Source organism: Cherax quadricarinatus, chromosome 12, assembly GCF_038502225.1.
Source record: "Cherax quadricarinatus isolate ZL_2023a chromosome 12, ASM3850222v1, whole genome shotgun sequence".
In the NCBI taxonomy this organism is placed as follows: domain Eukaryota; kingdom Metazoa; phylum Arthropoda; class Malacostraca; order Decapoda; family Parastacidae; genus Cherax; species Cherax quadricarinatus.
This window is the reverse complement of record NC_091303.1, coordinates 45,058,774-45,072,702: the sequence shown is the minus strand read 5'-3', so window position 1 is coordinate 45,072,702 and position 13,929 is coordinate 45,058,774. Positions and strand designations below refer to the sequence as shown.

At 39.5% G+C, this 13,929-nt stretch overlaps 1 protein-coding gene across 1 annotated transcript in view; it reads left to right on the top strand.

Moving 5' to 3' along the window:
* LOC128686674 (uncharacterized) overlaps positions 1 to 10,793 on the top strand; it is a 445,607-nt gene extending 434,814 nt beyond the window's left edge. Inside the window, exons 8-9 of the mRNA XM_053773696.2 lie at positions 9,744 to 9,849; positions 10,423 to 10,793. Of these exons, the coding sequence (XP_053629671.2) occupies positions 9,744 to 9,849; positions 10,423 to 10,506 (190 nt within the window). The 3' untranslated portion in view covers positions 10,507 to 10,793. The remainder of the gene's footprint in view (positions 1 to 9,743; positions 9,850 to 10,422) is intronic.
* Positions 10,794 to 13,929: the final 3,136 nt, after the last annotated feature.

Genomic DNA, 13,929 nt, shown 5'->3' with positions numbered 1-13,929 from the left:
TCGTTGTCTTGACTGAAGCACAAGTGTTTTATGGGGCACTGTTGTCTTCTCAATACACGGTACACTATACTGTCTTTCAATCCTTTTAAATTCACAGTAATGTCACTACAGGAAGCTAAGCACACTTCTTTGTAATTGTTCTACTGCAAATGTTGAGATTGTCATTGAAGCACAGCAATGCGCAATTCACTATGTCTTTGTCTGCTCTTATATCATGAAGCACGAGTCCTTGCTCCACCAGTACATAAAGCAATCTCAACACTGCTGCCCCACTTCAGCCGCGGCTGCCCTGGGCATCTCTAGCTACAAAGGATCTGTTGATTGCAGCATTTTCCATTTCTTTCCAAACTGCAACTGGAAGCAATACAAGTTGCTTGATTTCTCGTTGTCTGGGCATAGACGAAAGTTTATGATAGTAGTAACTTGTAAGTGAAGTGGGTGCAGAGTTTTCCTTAGTTTTCCTGCTAAGGTTTGAGAGAAATTACTCTTGTTAACCCACGCTGGTTACGACACTGGTCAGCTGTGATGTGACTTACTTGGCACCTGGGTATAAACCTGTGTTACAAATTAAACTGTTGATCAGAAGCTAGATGACATCTACCCTTCCTGAGAGGGTCGTCCCTCAGGGCTGAAAGGGGCTGAAAAGGACTGAAGACAGCTAATACCCCTCCTCCCTGGAGAAAAGGTCTCCACAGTGCATGAGCCATGTTAAGTAGGAGCAAATGGAGACAAATGGTTTTTAGGACTTGACATGCTGTTGGACTGTAAGCAAGGTAACATTCATGAAGGGATTCATGGAAACCGGCAGACCGGACTTGATACCTGGAGATGGGAAGTACAGTGCCGGCACTCTTAAGAAGGGGTGTTACTGTTGCACTTTTAACTGTAGTGTAAGCATGCCTCTGGCAAGACAGTGATGAAGTGAATGATGATGAAAGTTTTTCTTTTTCAGGCCACCCTGCCTTGGTAGGAAACAGATGATGTGTTAATAAATTCTTTTAATAGTTCCACAAATTTGTACACCCTTTCGTATTTCCACTTTATTGTACTCTGTGGTATTGCTATACTCACGTAGAACTAGCTGTAAGTATAAATTTTTAAACAACTGGCTTGCGTGGTAGGATCCTGGCAAACTGAATACACAATGGGTATCCATTTGGCCTATTTTAAGAGACTACAATCTTATTTACCACCAAATTTATTTTGATATCTTAATTATACACTGTGTACCACTGTTATATACACTGAATCTTTATGTAAGATACTCTGTTTTGAGGGAGCCTTAAGGGAGGCTTTTTTTTTCTCGCATAAATTATACTAAGTTAATTTTTTCACACGGCACTTTAGGCTTATAGTTGACCTGGTGTAAGAATGGCACCATTATTATCTCATATGTACACTTCTTTCCTTGTTTCTGGCTCGGTGTGTACTTGTTTCTAGATTAATTCAAGCATTTGAACGCTCACTGACACAGCTTTACGCTTCTGTTACGGAAATAAAGCTACGATACTCCACGAAAAACGGAGGAGCACGCGGGGGAGAGGTGGAGAAGCACACGGGGGAGTGGTGGAGGAGCACGCGGGGGAGTGGTGGAGGAGCACGCGGGGGAGTGGTGGAGGAGCAGCTGCATGCCTAACACAAACACTATGTGCCTCCAAACTTTCATGAATTTTAAATCCTGTGATGTACGTGACTTGGTGGAAAAGAAAATTATAGTTAACAGTGTGGATGCATCACTGCTGGTAACAGTGTGGATGCATCACTGCTGGTAACAGTGTGGATGCATCACTGCTGGTAACAGTGTGGATGCATCACTGCTGGTAACAGTGGATGCATCACTGCTGGTAACAGTGTGGATGCATCACTGCTGGTAACAGTGTGGATGCATCACTGCTGGTAACAGTGTGGATGCATCACTGCTGGTAACAGTGTGGATGCATCACTGCTGGTAACAGTGTGGATGCATCACTGCTGGTAACAGTGTGGATTCATCACTGCTGGTAACAGTGTGGATGCATCACTGCTGGTAACAGTGTGGATGCATCACTGCTGGTAACAGTGTGGATGCATCACTGCTGGTAACAGTGTGGATGCATCACTGCTGGTAACAGTGTGGATTCATCACTGCTGGTAACAGTGTGGATGCATCACTGCTGGTAACAGTGTGGATGCATCACTGCTGGTAACAGTGTGGATGCATCACTGCTGGTAACAGTGTGGATGCATCACTGCTGGTAACAGTGTGGATTCATCACTGCTGGTAACAGTGTGGATGCATCACTGCTGGTAACAGTGTGGATTCATCACTGCTGGTAACAGTGTGGATGCATCACTGCTGGTAACAGTGTGGATGCATCACTGCTGGTAACAGTGTGGATGCATCACTGCTGGTAACAGTGTGGATTCATCACTGCTGGTAACAGTGTGGATGCATCACTGCTGGTAACAGTGTGGATTCATCACTGCTGGTAGCAGTGTGGATGCATCACTGCTGGTAACAGTGTGGATGCATCACTGCTGGTAACAGTGTGGATGCATCACTGCTGGTAACAGTGTGGATGCATCACTGCTGGTAACAGTGTGGATGCATCACTGCTGGTAACAGTGTGGATGCATCACTTCTGGTAACAGTGTGGATGCATCACTGCTGGTAACAGTGTGGATGCATCACTGCTGGTAACAGTGTGGATGCATCACTTCTGGTAACAGTGTGGATGCATCACTGCTGGTAACAGTGTGGATGCATCACTGCTGGTAACAGTGTGGATGCATCACTGCTGGTAACAGTGTGGATGCATCACTGCTGGTAACAGTGTGGATGCATCACTTCTGGTAACAGTGTGGATGCATCACTGCTGGTAACAGTGTGGATGCATCACTGCTGGTAACAGTGTGGATGCATCACTGCTGGTAACAGTGTGGATGCATCACTGCTGGTAACAGTGTAGATGCATCACTTCTGGTAACAGTGTTATTTCATCTGATCGCAATGGATCATTACTGTTTATTAACTATAATTTTCTTACGTGTCTCAGCCATTCTTATATATCATTCCTGTATATCAAGACCATCTCTGCACGTTTAATTTGGATTTCAAAGCCTTTCGAAAACTTTTATAGATTTCCCATTGACAATAACTTATTTACTGCTTAATATCGTCAGTGTAGCCACCCGTTCGTCTTTGCTAAACGTGCTGTATGTTAAAGTATGTTATTTGTCACAGGAGAATTAAAAGATAAATTAGCAAAAAGTTCTTACTCGCAGGACAAAGTAGCAATTAGTCAAAGACAGTATGCCAAGATATTGCCCAACGATAAAATATAAACAGATAATAAGGTACACAGTCAACCTGGATGATCAAGCAACTGAAAAGATACAAAAACTGGCCAGACACTTGACATCAGTGTTTGTTTTAAATTATGGGAAATTCTCTATAAGTATAATTTGGAAGGCGGGAAAAAAAATACCAGAAAAAAACTTAACATCCTTTGAATATCTAACTTTTTACTTTATCATTAAGGAAGGACAAGCATGTGCTACCAACATGTGCCAAGACAATACTGTGGCCAAAAGACCATGTTAGATACGTCTTTATCAAAGGTAAAATAGCAATAAATATACTAGGACAGGATTCACAGGGATTTATTAAGTTGGAAAAACCTAAGATCTTACTAATCCCTAATAGAACAAAATAAATTAAGACGAGAAGCTTGTGATGAGCAGCTGAATGTGGTGCTGTTATATGTATAATCAACAGAATAAGATGTAGAGCTAGTAACATTCTCGAACAATAACAATTCTTATAAATAAGAACAGAAAGAAGAGAACTAATAAGTGATTGTATAATTCTAAATAATTATTGAATGTTTCACGAAAACTTAATATTAGGCAACCTTCCTGGTCTCTTGAGAAGATAGAAAACCTTGACCTCACCAAACAATCTGACAAGGCATTAATGTCATCGAATTAGTCGTAAGTTAATATACAGATAACGTCACACTAGTTGCTAGTCAGTGGTCCAAGTCGGACTGAAATGTTCGAGTTATTTTTTGTATTCTTCCAGTCATAGTATTGTGCCTTTTTGTTCTCTAATCATAAGTTAACGTAGTAAAATCTTTTTTGGGAATCCCTGCTTAAGTAACCATAGTCATGCTGACAGAATAATATTATATATATATATATATATATATATATATATATATATATATATATATATATATATATATATATATATATATATATATATATATATATATCTGACACATTTGTGATCAAATTCTTGAACACAATGTTTCAACAATTTATAAATCATCAGGAACAACCATTATATTTATATTATAAAATTAAAGGATTAATTCACAAATTTACTAATTAAGTCTGTAATAGTATTCCTAGTGGAAATGCACTTCCTGGTTGATGATGTGACAGTCGTTGTTGACACAGACAACACAAGACTCCTAGTGTTCCCTTCTTACAAGTGACCCTTAAGGTACACATTTTTTTAGAATACTAAAAAAATATGCTGGAAATTCCTATCTGTATCCACAAACTAGAACTGACTGACTTGGTTGTGGAGACTATGCAAACTAGACATCCCCTGATTCTATCCAAACAATCTAGACTTCTATGACCCTTCACTTCAAGACGCCATGTTCACAGAACTTGACTCCACGCTGCCCTTTTCCAGAAGAGCTTCTCTAGCCCTCTCCCTGCCCCCAGTCAACGATGGAGTTGCTAGATATCATTATCTCTGATCTCATTAACTAATATAACCTAATATCATCTCATATTGAGGTCTAAGGCTACATTATTAATTCTAATATTAGTTACTAACAATTTAAAATTACCTAATTCATTTTTATTACCTGGAGTTTACCTGGAGAGAGTTTCGGGGGTCAACGCCCCCGCGGCCCGGTCTGTGACCAGGCCTCCTGGTGGATCAGCGCCTGATCAACCAGGCTGTTGCTGCTGGCTGCACGCAAACCAACGTACGAGCCACAGCCCGGCTGATCAGGAACTGACTTTAGGTGCTTGTCCAGTGCCAGCTTGAAGACTGCCAGGGGTCTGTTGGTAATCCCCCTTATGTGTGCTGGGAGGCAGTTGAACAGTCTCTCAATTACTTGTTAGTGCTGTTCTTTGAGTGGATGTTAAGGGTTTCTGCCACTATACATCAAATTATTAACAAATGAATCCCAGCAGTGGAATTTTTTATCTCAATAAATTTCCACATCCTCCTGCCAGCGAAGGTAGATGCTGAGTCTAGATCAAGTTCGCTTCCCTCATACCCCCACAGTGGGCCCTGGGCATGAGCACTGTCTGGCCATTCTCATCGCGGAGACACTGGTTAAACTTCAACTGTCCAGTTTCCACTGTGTGGACCCATAGGTCCACACTGGAACCTTGTCGGTTCCAGTGATCTTAACACTCTTTATTTTAACTTTATCCTCTTTCAAATGTCTGAGTGGCTCCGTACTTTCCCAAGAGATCTCAAAAGAGATCTCCCACCTCATAAATGACTTCTTATATCATAACTAGTTCATCCAGTATTTCAGTTGTAACTCATGTATTGTAGTATTGGCTAGTTTTCTTTGAATTGCCTGGCTAACAAACCATTCCAAACTACCTCAGTCATGCAAATCTCTAAGGCTGTTTGTCAAACTCATTACCTCAATAAGAAACTTGTCTAAGCTCCAACAGTCAAGACGTCAACTCTCTAAATCTATCAGTCGATACCGTATGAGTAACTTTATTTCATCTGTATCGCCAGACATGTCTTTCAATTGGTTCTTGGGATGCTGGTAAATAGCACTGGTGGTTGGGTAGTGCCTGACTTAAGCTGGATTTGTAAATACTGTAGTTTGACAGCATCCGACAAATCATTCCTATCATCTAGGTGGGCCTTCAACTGATCCTAAAACGAAATGTACTCTGTTAAGGTACCATCAGACGTTGGTAAATTTAGCTGTGGTAACCTAGGCAACTTTTCATCGAAATGCTTCAGACAAGTTTGTAAATCATTGCAATCTACATTATTACATCTGTTGCATGCTTTGTTTAGATGCCCTTTATGTGCAGCCACTGATCGATTTAACTTCACTAGCACTGAAACGGACTCTGCTTGATTTTCTTTCACCATTGTTGTGTTGTAGTTCGAGTGCAATACTAATTCATACTTCGTACAACATTAATTAACCCACCCCACCGCACGATACAAAGTTAGGTAAGAGCAAATGCATCTTGACACTCTTCAATAAATTTAACAATTTTATTGATCATATACTGACTCGAATCTGCATCAAAATATATGTTGTCAGCCAACAAACCTAACTGAAACAGTTTAGCACTCAGGTTTACAAGATGAATATCGTTATGTCATCTCTAGCAGAGGAAGGTTACACTGCATAACCTAAGAACTTCTGTTTTCCGTTAGCAAGTAATTGCAAGACTTAACTTTTACACTTGTACAAGTCATAAATCCCATACATTAGTATGAACCAGTGACAACTAAATTTACACAGAACAAATGCAGTTTTCTGCAAAATTAAAATTTACTCTATTAGCACAAATAAAAATTATTAATTCCACTTATGAAATCAGCAAATACATAAATTTGTGTGTAAATAACTTGGGCTAAGTGGGCTTAGCTTGCCTAATTCACTGTGATTAAGTGGATAAGTTAGATCCTAACCTAACTTTTATAACCGTTTTAAATAGTATGCAGACTCTAACTTAACTTTGGCCTTGCAACCCACTGTAAATAATTAACTAGGCTACACGTGGCCTAGCTCTTACAACTACTGTAAATGGTAAAAAGCTACTTTGCAAATTCTGGCCTGCTTGTAAATCACTGTAAATAATTAGTTTCTTTGTGCAGTCAAATTAGCTAACTGTAGCCTGACTTGTGTAAGTCACTCAGCACAAGCTGTGAGCTAACTTTTAACCTAACTTGTGTAAGTCACTGGTAACTGTGGCTTAGCTATGTTAAGACTCAACCAGTCTGCTAAACTACTCCACAATCCGGTTCAAAGGACCAGTAAAAGAAGTTCTTTGTGGGATCGTGTGAGATGCCCACTCCGGCAGTCGCTGTTGACACAGACAACGCAAGACTTCTAGAGTCCCATTCTCGTAAGTGACCCTCAAGGTATACTTCTGTTTACGGTACTGAAAAACATGCTTGAAATTCCTATCCGCATGCACAAACTAGAACTGACTGATTCTACCCAAGCAGTCTAGATTTCTATGACCTCTCTCTCTCTGTCATTTCCAGATACCATGTACACATAAGGACTGATTTCAAAATGTTGGGCATTTGCCCACATAGTTACCGGAAGCTCAAATGCACCACTTTTCCCCAAATACTGTTGGCCAACAAAATAAAGAGAAATGCTGAGTATTATCTTACTAAGGGAGCCTGGGAAGAGATGAATGGAAGCCTCTTACATGATATTCAGGCAGTATTTTGAAGACCGCATGGTCACTGAATTGGTAACTCCTATAGATCATGACTCCACGTTGTCCCCATTCAACAATGGAGTTGCCATATATCATTATCTCCGATCTCATTAACTAATATAACCTAATATCACTTAACATTGAGGTCTAAGACAATAATTCCATTAATTCTAATAGTAGTTACTAACAATTTAAATCTAGCTAATTCATTCTTAAACTGTAAATCTATCAATTAGTATATTTATTTGTCTTACGTTCTATGTGTTAGTAGTATTGTTTGGGTGGATGTTAAGGCTTCCTGTGACTGCGCATCAAATTTTTACAAACGAATCCCGACGGTGGAATTATTGGTCTCAATAAATTTCCATAGATATGGTGACAGCAAGAGAAGATTCTTGCAGCATAAGTTTGTCACATAGGCCGCAATCTCGAGAATAACATATCAATGAGGACCTATTAATAAACCACAGAACGGGTGGGGTTTGAACCCATGACGAGAGAGTTGTAAAACTGCAGGCCAGTGTATAAGCCACTGAACCAGCTGACTACAATAAGATTCATCCAACTAGATAGATTTCTGTATACTATAGGGAGGTTAGTATGGGCCACCACTGTGACCACAAATGCAGGTTTTTACAGATGAATCTTTCGCCAGTGTGGCTGTCGCGTCCCCTCAAAGCAACCATCATCACTCATGAAATCATAATAACCTCCCTATTGTGTATTGAAAGAATCTTATTGTAGCCAACTGGTTCAGTGGTTAACGCACTGGCCTTAAGTTTTACGACTCTCGCCATGGGTTCAAATCCCACCCGTTCTGGTGGTTTGTTTTCATTCGTGTTATTACAATTTCGTTAGTCATCCATTAATACATGCGTTAATTCATTATTTAATGATTACCTAGTCAAGGTAAGTTAAACATTAACTTCTAATTTTTCATACGGTAGATGCAATATACGTATATTGAAATAAAGAAAATACGGCGACATTTTCCACAGATAGAATCAATTTCGTTTTTTAACAGTTTTTTTTTTCTTTCTGAGTGAATGCCAACGTACCACATGAGAGCAGGAAACAGTAATGATAAATCCTGCCTCCAGAATGTTGCATTTTCAACGTATACGTTTGTAAGGAAGGCAGTAACCTACCCCCATGCATAACCTTCAACCTGGAAGATCCCGAACTTGTGTTCATTTTCTGTTTAAATTTTTGTGAAAGATATTTTACAAAGTTCTGAGTCAGCGCATTGCTAGTGATGACGAGCCCAGCTGAATGATGAGGACGATGCTGCTCTGCACCATAAAGCTTCATTTATTTACTGCATTTAACTTAAAAAAATAGGTGACTGGTAGTTCAGGGTTTTTGTACTTTGACACCTGAAGACCTAAAAACATAGCACTGTACTGCCAGTCTGGGCCATATAGTGAAATTCGCCACCAGATTTCAGTAATTTATGAATATTTTAAGCACTTGGTGACAGGGGACGAGACATGTAGTGTGACACAAGGCAAAACCTGGGGAAAAGTTGTTAATATCCCACTACCAAGAGTAGGGATGGAAAATGAGAATATGCAAGTGGTGGCACATACATCCTTACTAGGACGTGAAGAATCTTGCTGAGGCAGCACTGACACTTCCTGTCAAGCAAGTGAACGTGGAGTGCGTAGTATCTGGTTTGATAATGTTTCTGACATGCAACACGTCTCAGTTTTCTAATTACAGAATTTGAAATATGTTTTCAAATAAGTGAAAAAAATTAAAAAAAAAATCAGTTGTCGTATTACTCATAAACCAAAACTGTAAACAAAGTCATGGGTAAAGTGGTTAGTGTTTGTTTTTTCTCTTAATAAATATCAGTTTTTAGACAAATTTATAGTCTAGTTATTCAAAATTATCAAACACAATAGGTAACTATTTCATTATTTACAGAATAAATAGTTTGCAACTATTTTTCACAGTAGAAGACAGGAAGTAACGAAATATCTTGTATAATTTTCAGTTCTAAAAATACATTTCTTTAAAAGTACAGGAAAGATACAGAATTACGACACGATATTTTTTACCGTACTGTAAAGTTTCAGAAGAAACCAGAGTACAGACTTGTATGTTTGTCATGTCCACGAAGTAAGTGTTGTCGTCATGTTTGTCATGTCCACGAAGTAAGTGTTGTCGTCATGTTTGTCTTACTATGATGTGCAACATATAGGGAAATTATAACATGATACCAGTAGCAGTGTAACTCTTGTATTGTCAGAGTGGTGAGAATGTTGTGTCACGTCTTAATCTTGCAGTGAGGGCATGTACGAGGAGGTGTTGCAAATGCAACAAAGGCTCCATGCTGCCGCGTCTACAGAAATCGAGAAGACTCTCAGCATCCAGCTCAAACACATTGCCACAGTGAGTCTCTCTCAGTGTGTTACTCTGCCCTGTCTACTAGCTTTTATTGCAGTCATTGTGGTTAGTTTTATATACCTGTACAAAGTGTTTTGGTGTCTGTCTCTCTGTAGCTAATCAAATTATATGGGTCTCCACCTACATTCTTTTAGAACAATTTAGGTAGATTGATTTATATCCGCCCAGCCTCATAAGTGAAATCCCAAGAGATCCTCATTTAAGACCTTATGCTTAAAATGTATTTTTCTCCTACTTATATTAGCCAACAAAACCCCGCTTAATGTATCGTTCCACTTTAAGTTATTAAGCATGTACTCAACTAATGCTGTATGAGTATCTTTTCACATGTGCAGGTTATCAATTATACAACAGAAGATGCACATAGATAGGTAAAATAATACAGTTGCTGTGGTAATGCTTTAAATGTGTCTTTTAGGCCTACATAGCGTAAAAACTTCCATGATTATTTGTAATTATTATATATCAACAATCTTTGTGGCTGTGGTAATAGTGGTTCATGCTATATACTAACATCATTATTTTTTAAAATCAATAAAACATCTCATTAATTAATAGGTTCGACAGTCTTTAGAAGCTCTGGTGGTGCTTTTCAACAAGGAGCCCCCAATGCAAACAGCGCAGATACCAGACAACACATAACAGGAGCTGTAATAGGCCTGGAGTCCCTCCTTCATGCGGACTTCTGACACCTGGTATCCAGCCTGTCCGGAGTCTCAGAGTGGACAACCAGTCCTACACACGCTGATAAACTGATGATAACCTCAGCAACTGTAATATTGCCAGGTTATTGTTACGTTTCAGTATAAAATATATATATATATATATATATATATTAAGCTCACTCTTATCAAAGTGGTAATTGGTCTCAATATATGATTTGAGAAAATGATAATCTCAATATATTTATGAAGGATTTATATGACGTGTGTGTATGTATGCATATATATATATATATATATATATATATATATATATATATATATATATATATATATATATATATATATATATATATATATATATATATATATATATATATATATATATATATATATATATATATATATATATATATATATATATATATATATATATATATATATATATATATATATATATATATATATATATATATATATATATATATATATATATATATATATATATATATATATATGTATATATATATATATATACATACATACATACATACATACATATATATATATATATATATATATATATATATATATATATATATATATATATATATATATATATATATATATATATATATATATATATATATATATATATATATATATATATACATATATATATATATATACATATATATATATATATATATATATATATATATATATATATATATATATATATATATATATATATATATATATATACGTTTGTTTGTGGAATAAATCACAATAAAATGCGTGATTTGTAAAAATAAAAAAAAAATCCACAGTGAGAAAATAAATTAGAAAAATATCGCCTTCACGTGCTTACAGACATGTGTCTTTAGAGGAACAGAGACGAGCGGCAAGAGAAGCACACTTTATTTGTTACCAAGTATCAGATAAGTAAGGTGACACCTAATTCAGGTATCACATAAGTAAGGTGACACCTAACTCAGGTATCACATAAGTAAGGTGACACCTAACTCAGGTATCACACAATTGAGGTGATACCACACACAGGCATCACACAAGTGAACTGATACTTCAAAGTACCAGGCCTACTGGACCAAGCTAGCTCCATCATTACATATAAGCACTGATTCACGCTAGCGGAACATTCAGTTAAATAGCTTACAGTTTTATTAGACATAGTCTTTCGTAAGTTATTTTATTTCTAGGTTTGACAAATTTACGGTATCCTGTTTTATCAAAAACTGCGTCTATATAACTTTTTCAATTTCGTTGATTTCTTAGTACTGTCATTAAAAGTTTGAATACATAGTTTTTGTATCAGGTTATTAGTTGTTGCCAGTGTGTTTATGTAGTGTACATCTTTTTCCAGTAGGATTAACAATATAATTGTAAGCCAGTTAATTAAATGGTTCAGTCTTGTGGGCCAGCAGACATCCTGCAGTGTTCGAATGTTATCACTGAGATAGCGGGGGCCAGGCCAGCAGACATCCTGCAGTGTTGTATGTTATCACTGAGATAGCGGGGGCCAGGCCAGCAGACATCCTGCAGTGTTGTATGTTATCACTGAGATAGCGGGGGCCAGGCCAGCAGACATCCTGCAGTGTTGTATGTTATCACTGAGATAGCAGGGGCCAGGCCAGCAGACATCCTGCAGTGTTCGAATGTTATCACTGAGATAGGGGGGCCAGGCCAGCAGACATCCTGCAGTGTTGTATGTTATCACTGAGATAGCAGGGGCCAGGCCAGCAGACATCCTGCAGTGTTGTATGTTATCACTGAGATAGCAGGGGCCAGGCCAGCAGACATCCTGCAGTGTTGTATGTTATCACTGAGATAGCAGGGGCCAGGCCAGCAGACATCCTGCAGTGTTCGAATGTTATCACTGAGATAGCAGGGGGCCAGGCCAGCAGACATCCTGCAGCGTTGTATGTTATCACTGAGATAGCGGGGGCCAGGCCAGCAGATATCCTGCAGTGTTCGAATGTTATCACTGAGATAGCAGGGGCCAGGCCAGCAGACATCCTGCAGCGTTGTATGTTATCACTGAGATAGCAGGGGCCAGGCCAGCAGACATCCTGCAGTGTTCGAATGTTATCACTGAGATAGCGGGGGCCAGGCCAGCAGACATCCTGCAGTGTTGTATGTTATCACTGAGATAGCGGGGGCCAGGCCAGCAGACATCCTGCAGTGTTGTATGTTATCACTGAGATAGCGGGGGCCAGGCCAGCAGACATCCTGCAGTGTTCTATGTTATCACTGAGATAGCGGGGGCCAGGCCAGCAGACATCCTGCAGTGTTGTATGTTATCACTGAGATAGCGGGGGCCAGGCCAGCAGACATCCTGCAGTGTTCGAATGTTATCACTGAGATAGCGGGGGCCAGGCCAGCAGACATCCTGCAGTGTTGTATGTTATCACTGAGATAGCAGGGGACAGTAAGCCGTAAACATTACAGCGTGATACCCGAGTGAGGTATCACTTCACTAGCGTGATACCCGAGTGAGGTATCACTTCACTAGCGTGATACCCGAGTGAGGTATCACTTCACCAGCGTGATACCAGAGTGAGGTATCACTTCACTAGCGTGATACCCGAGTGAGGTATCACTTCACTAGCGTGATACCCGAGTGAGGTATCACTTCACCAGCGTGATACCAGAGTGAGGTATCACTTCACCAGCGTGATACCTGAGTGAGGTATCAATTCACTACCATGATACCCGAGTGAGGCATCACTTCACCAGCGTGATACCAGAGTGAGGTATCACTTCACTAGCGTGATACCAGAGTGAGGTATCACTTCACCAGCGTGATACCAGAGTGAGGTATCACTTCACCAGCGTGATACCAGAGTGAGGTATCACTTCACCAGCGTGATACCAGAGTGAGGTATCACTTCACCAGCGTGATACCAGAGTGAGGTATCACTTCACCAGCGTGATACCAGAGTGAGGTATCACTTCACCAGCGTGATACCAGAGTGAGGTATCACTTCACCAGCGTGATACCAGAGTGAGGTATCACTTCACCAGCGTGATACCAGAGTGAGGTATCACTTCACCAGCGTGATACCAGAGTGAGGTATCACTTCACCAGCTTGATACCAGAGTGAGGTATCACTTCACCAGCGTGATACCAGAGTGAGGTATCACTTCACCAGCGTGATACCAGAGTGAGGTATCACTTCACCAGCGTGATACCAGAGTGAGGTATCACTTCACCAGCGTGATACCAGAGTGAGGTATCACTTCACCAGCGTGATACCAGAGTGAGGTATCACTTCACCAGCGTGATACCAGAGTGAGGTATCACTTCACCAGCGTGATACCAGAGTGAGGTATCACTTCACTAGCGTGATACCAGAGTGAGGTATCACTTCACCAGCGTGAT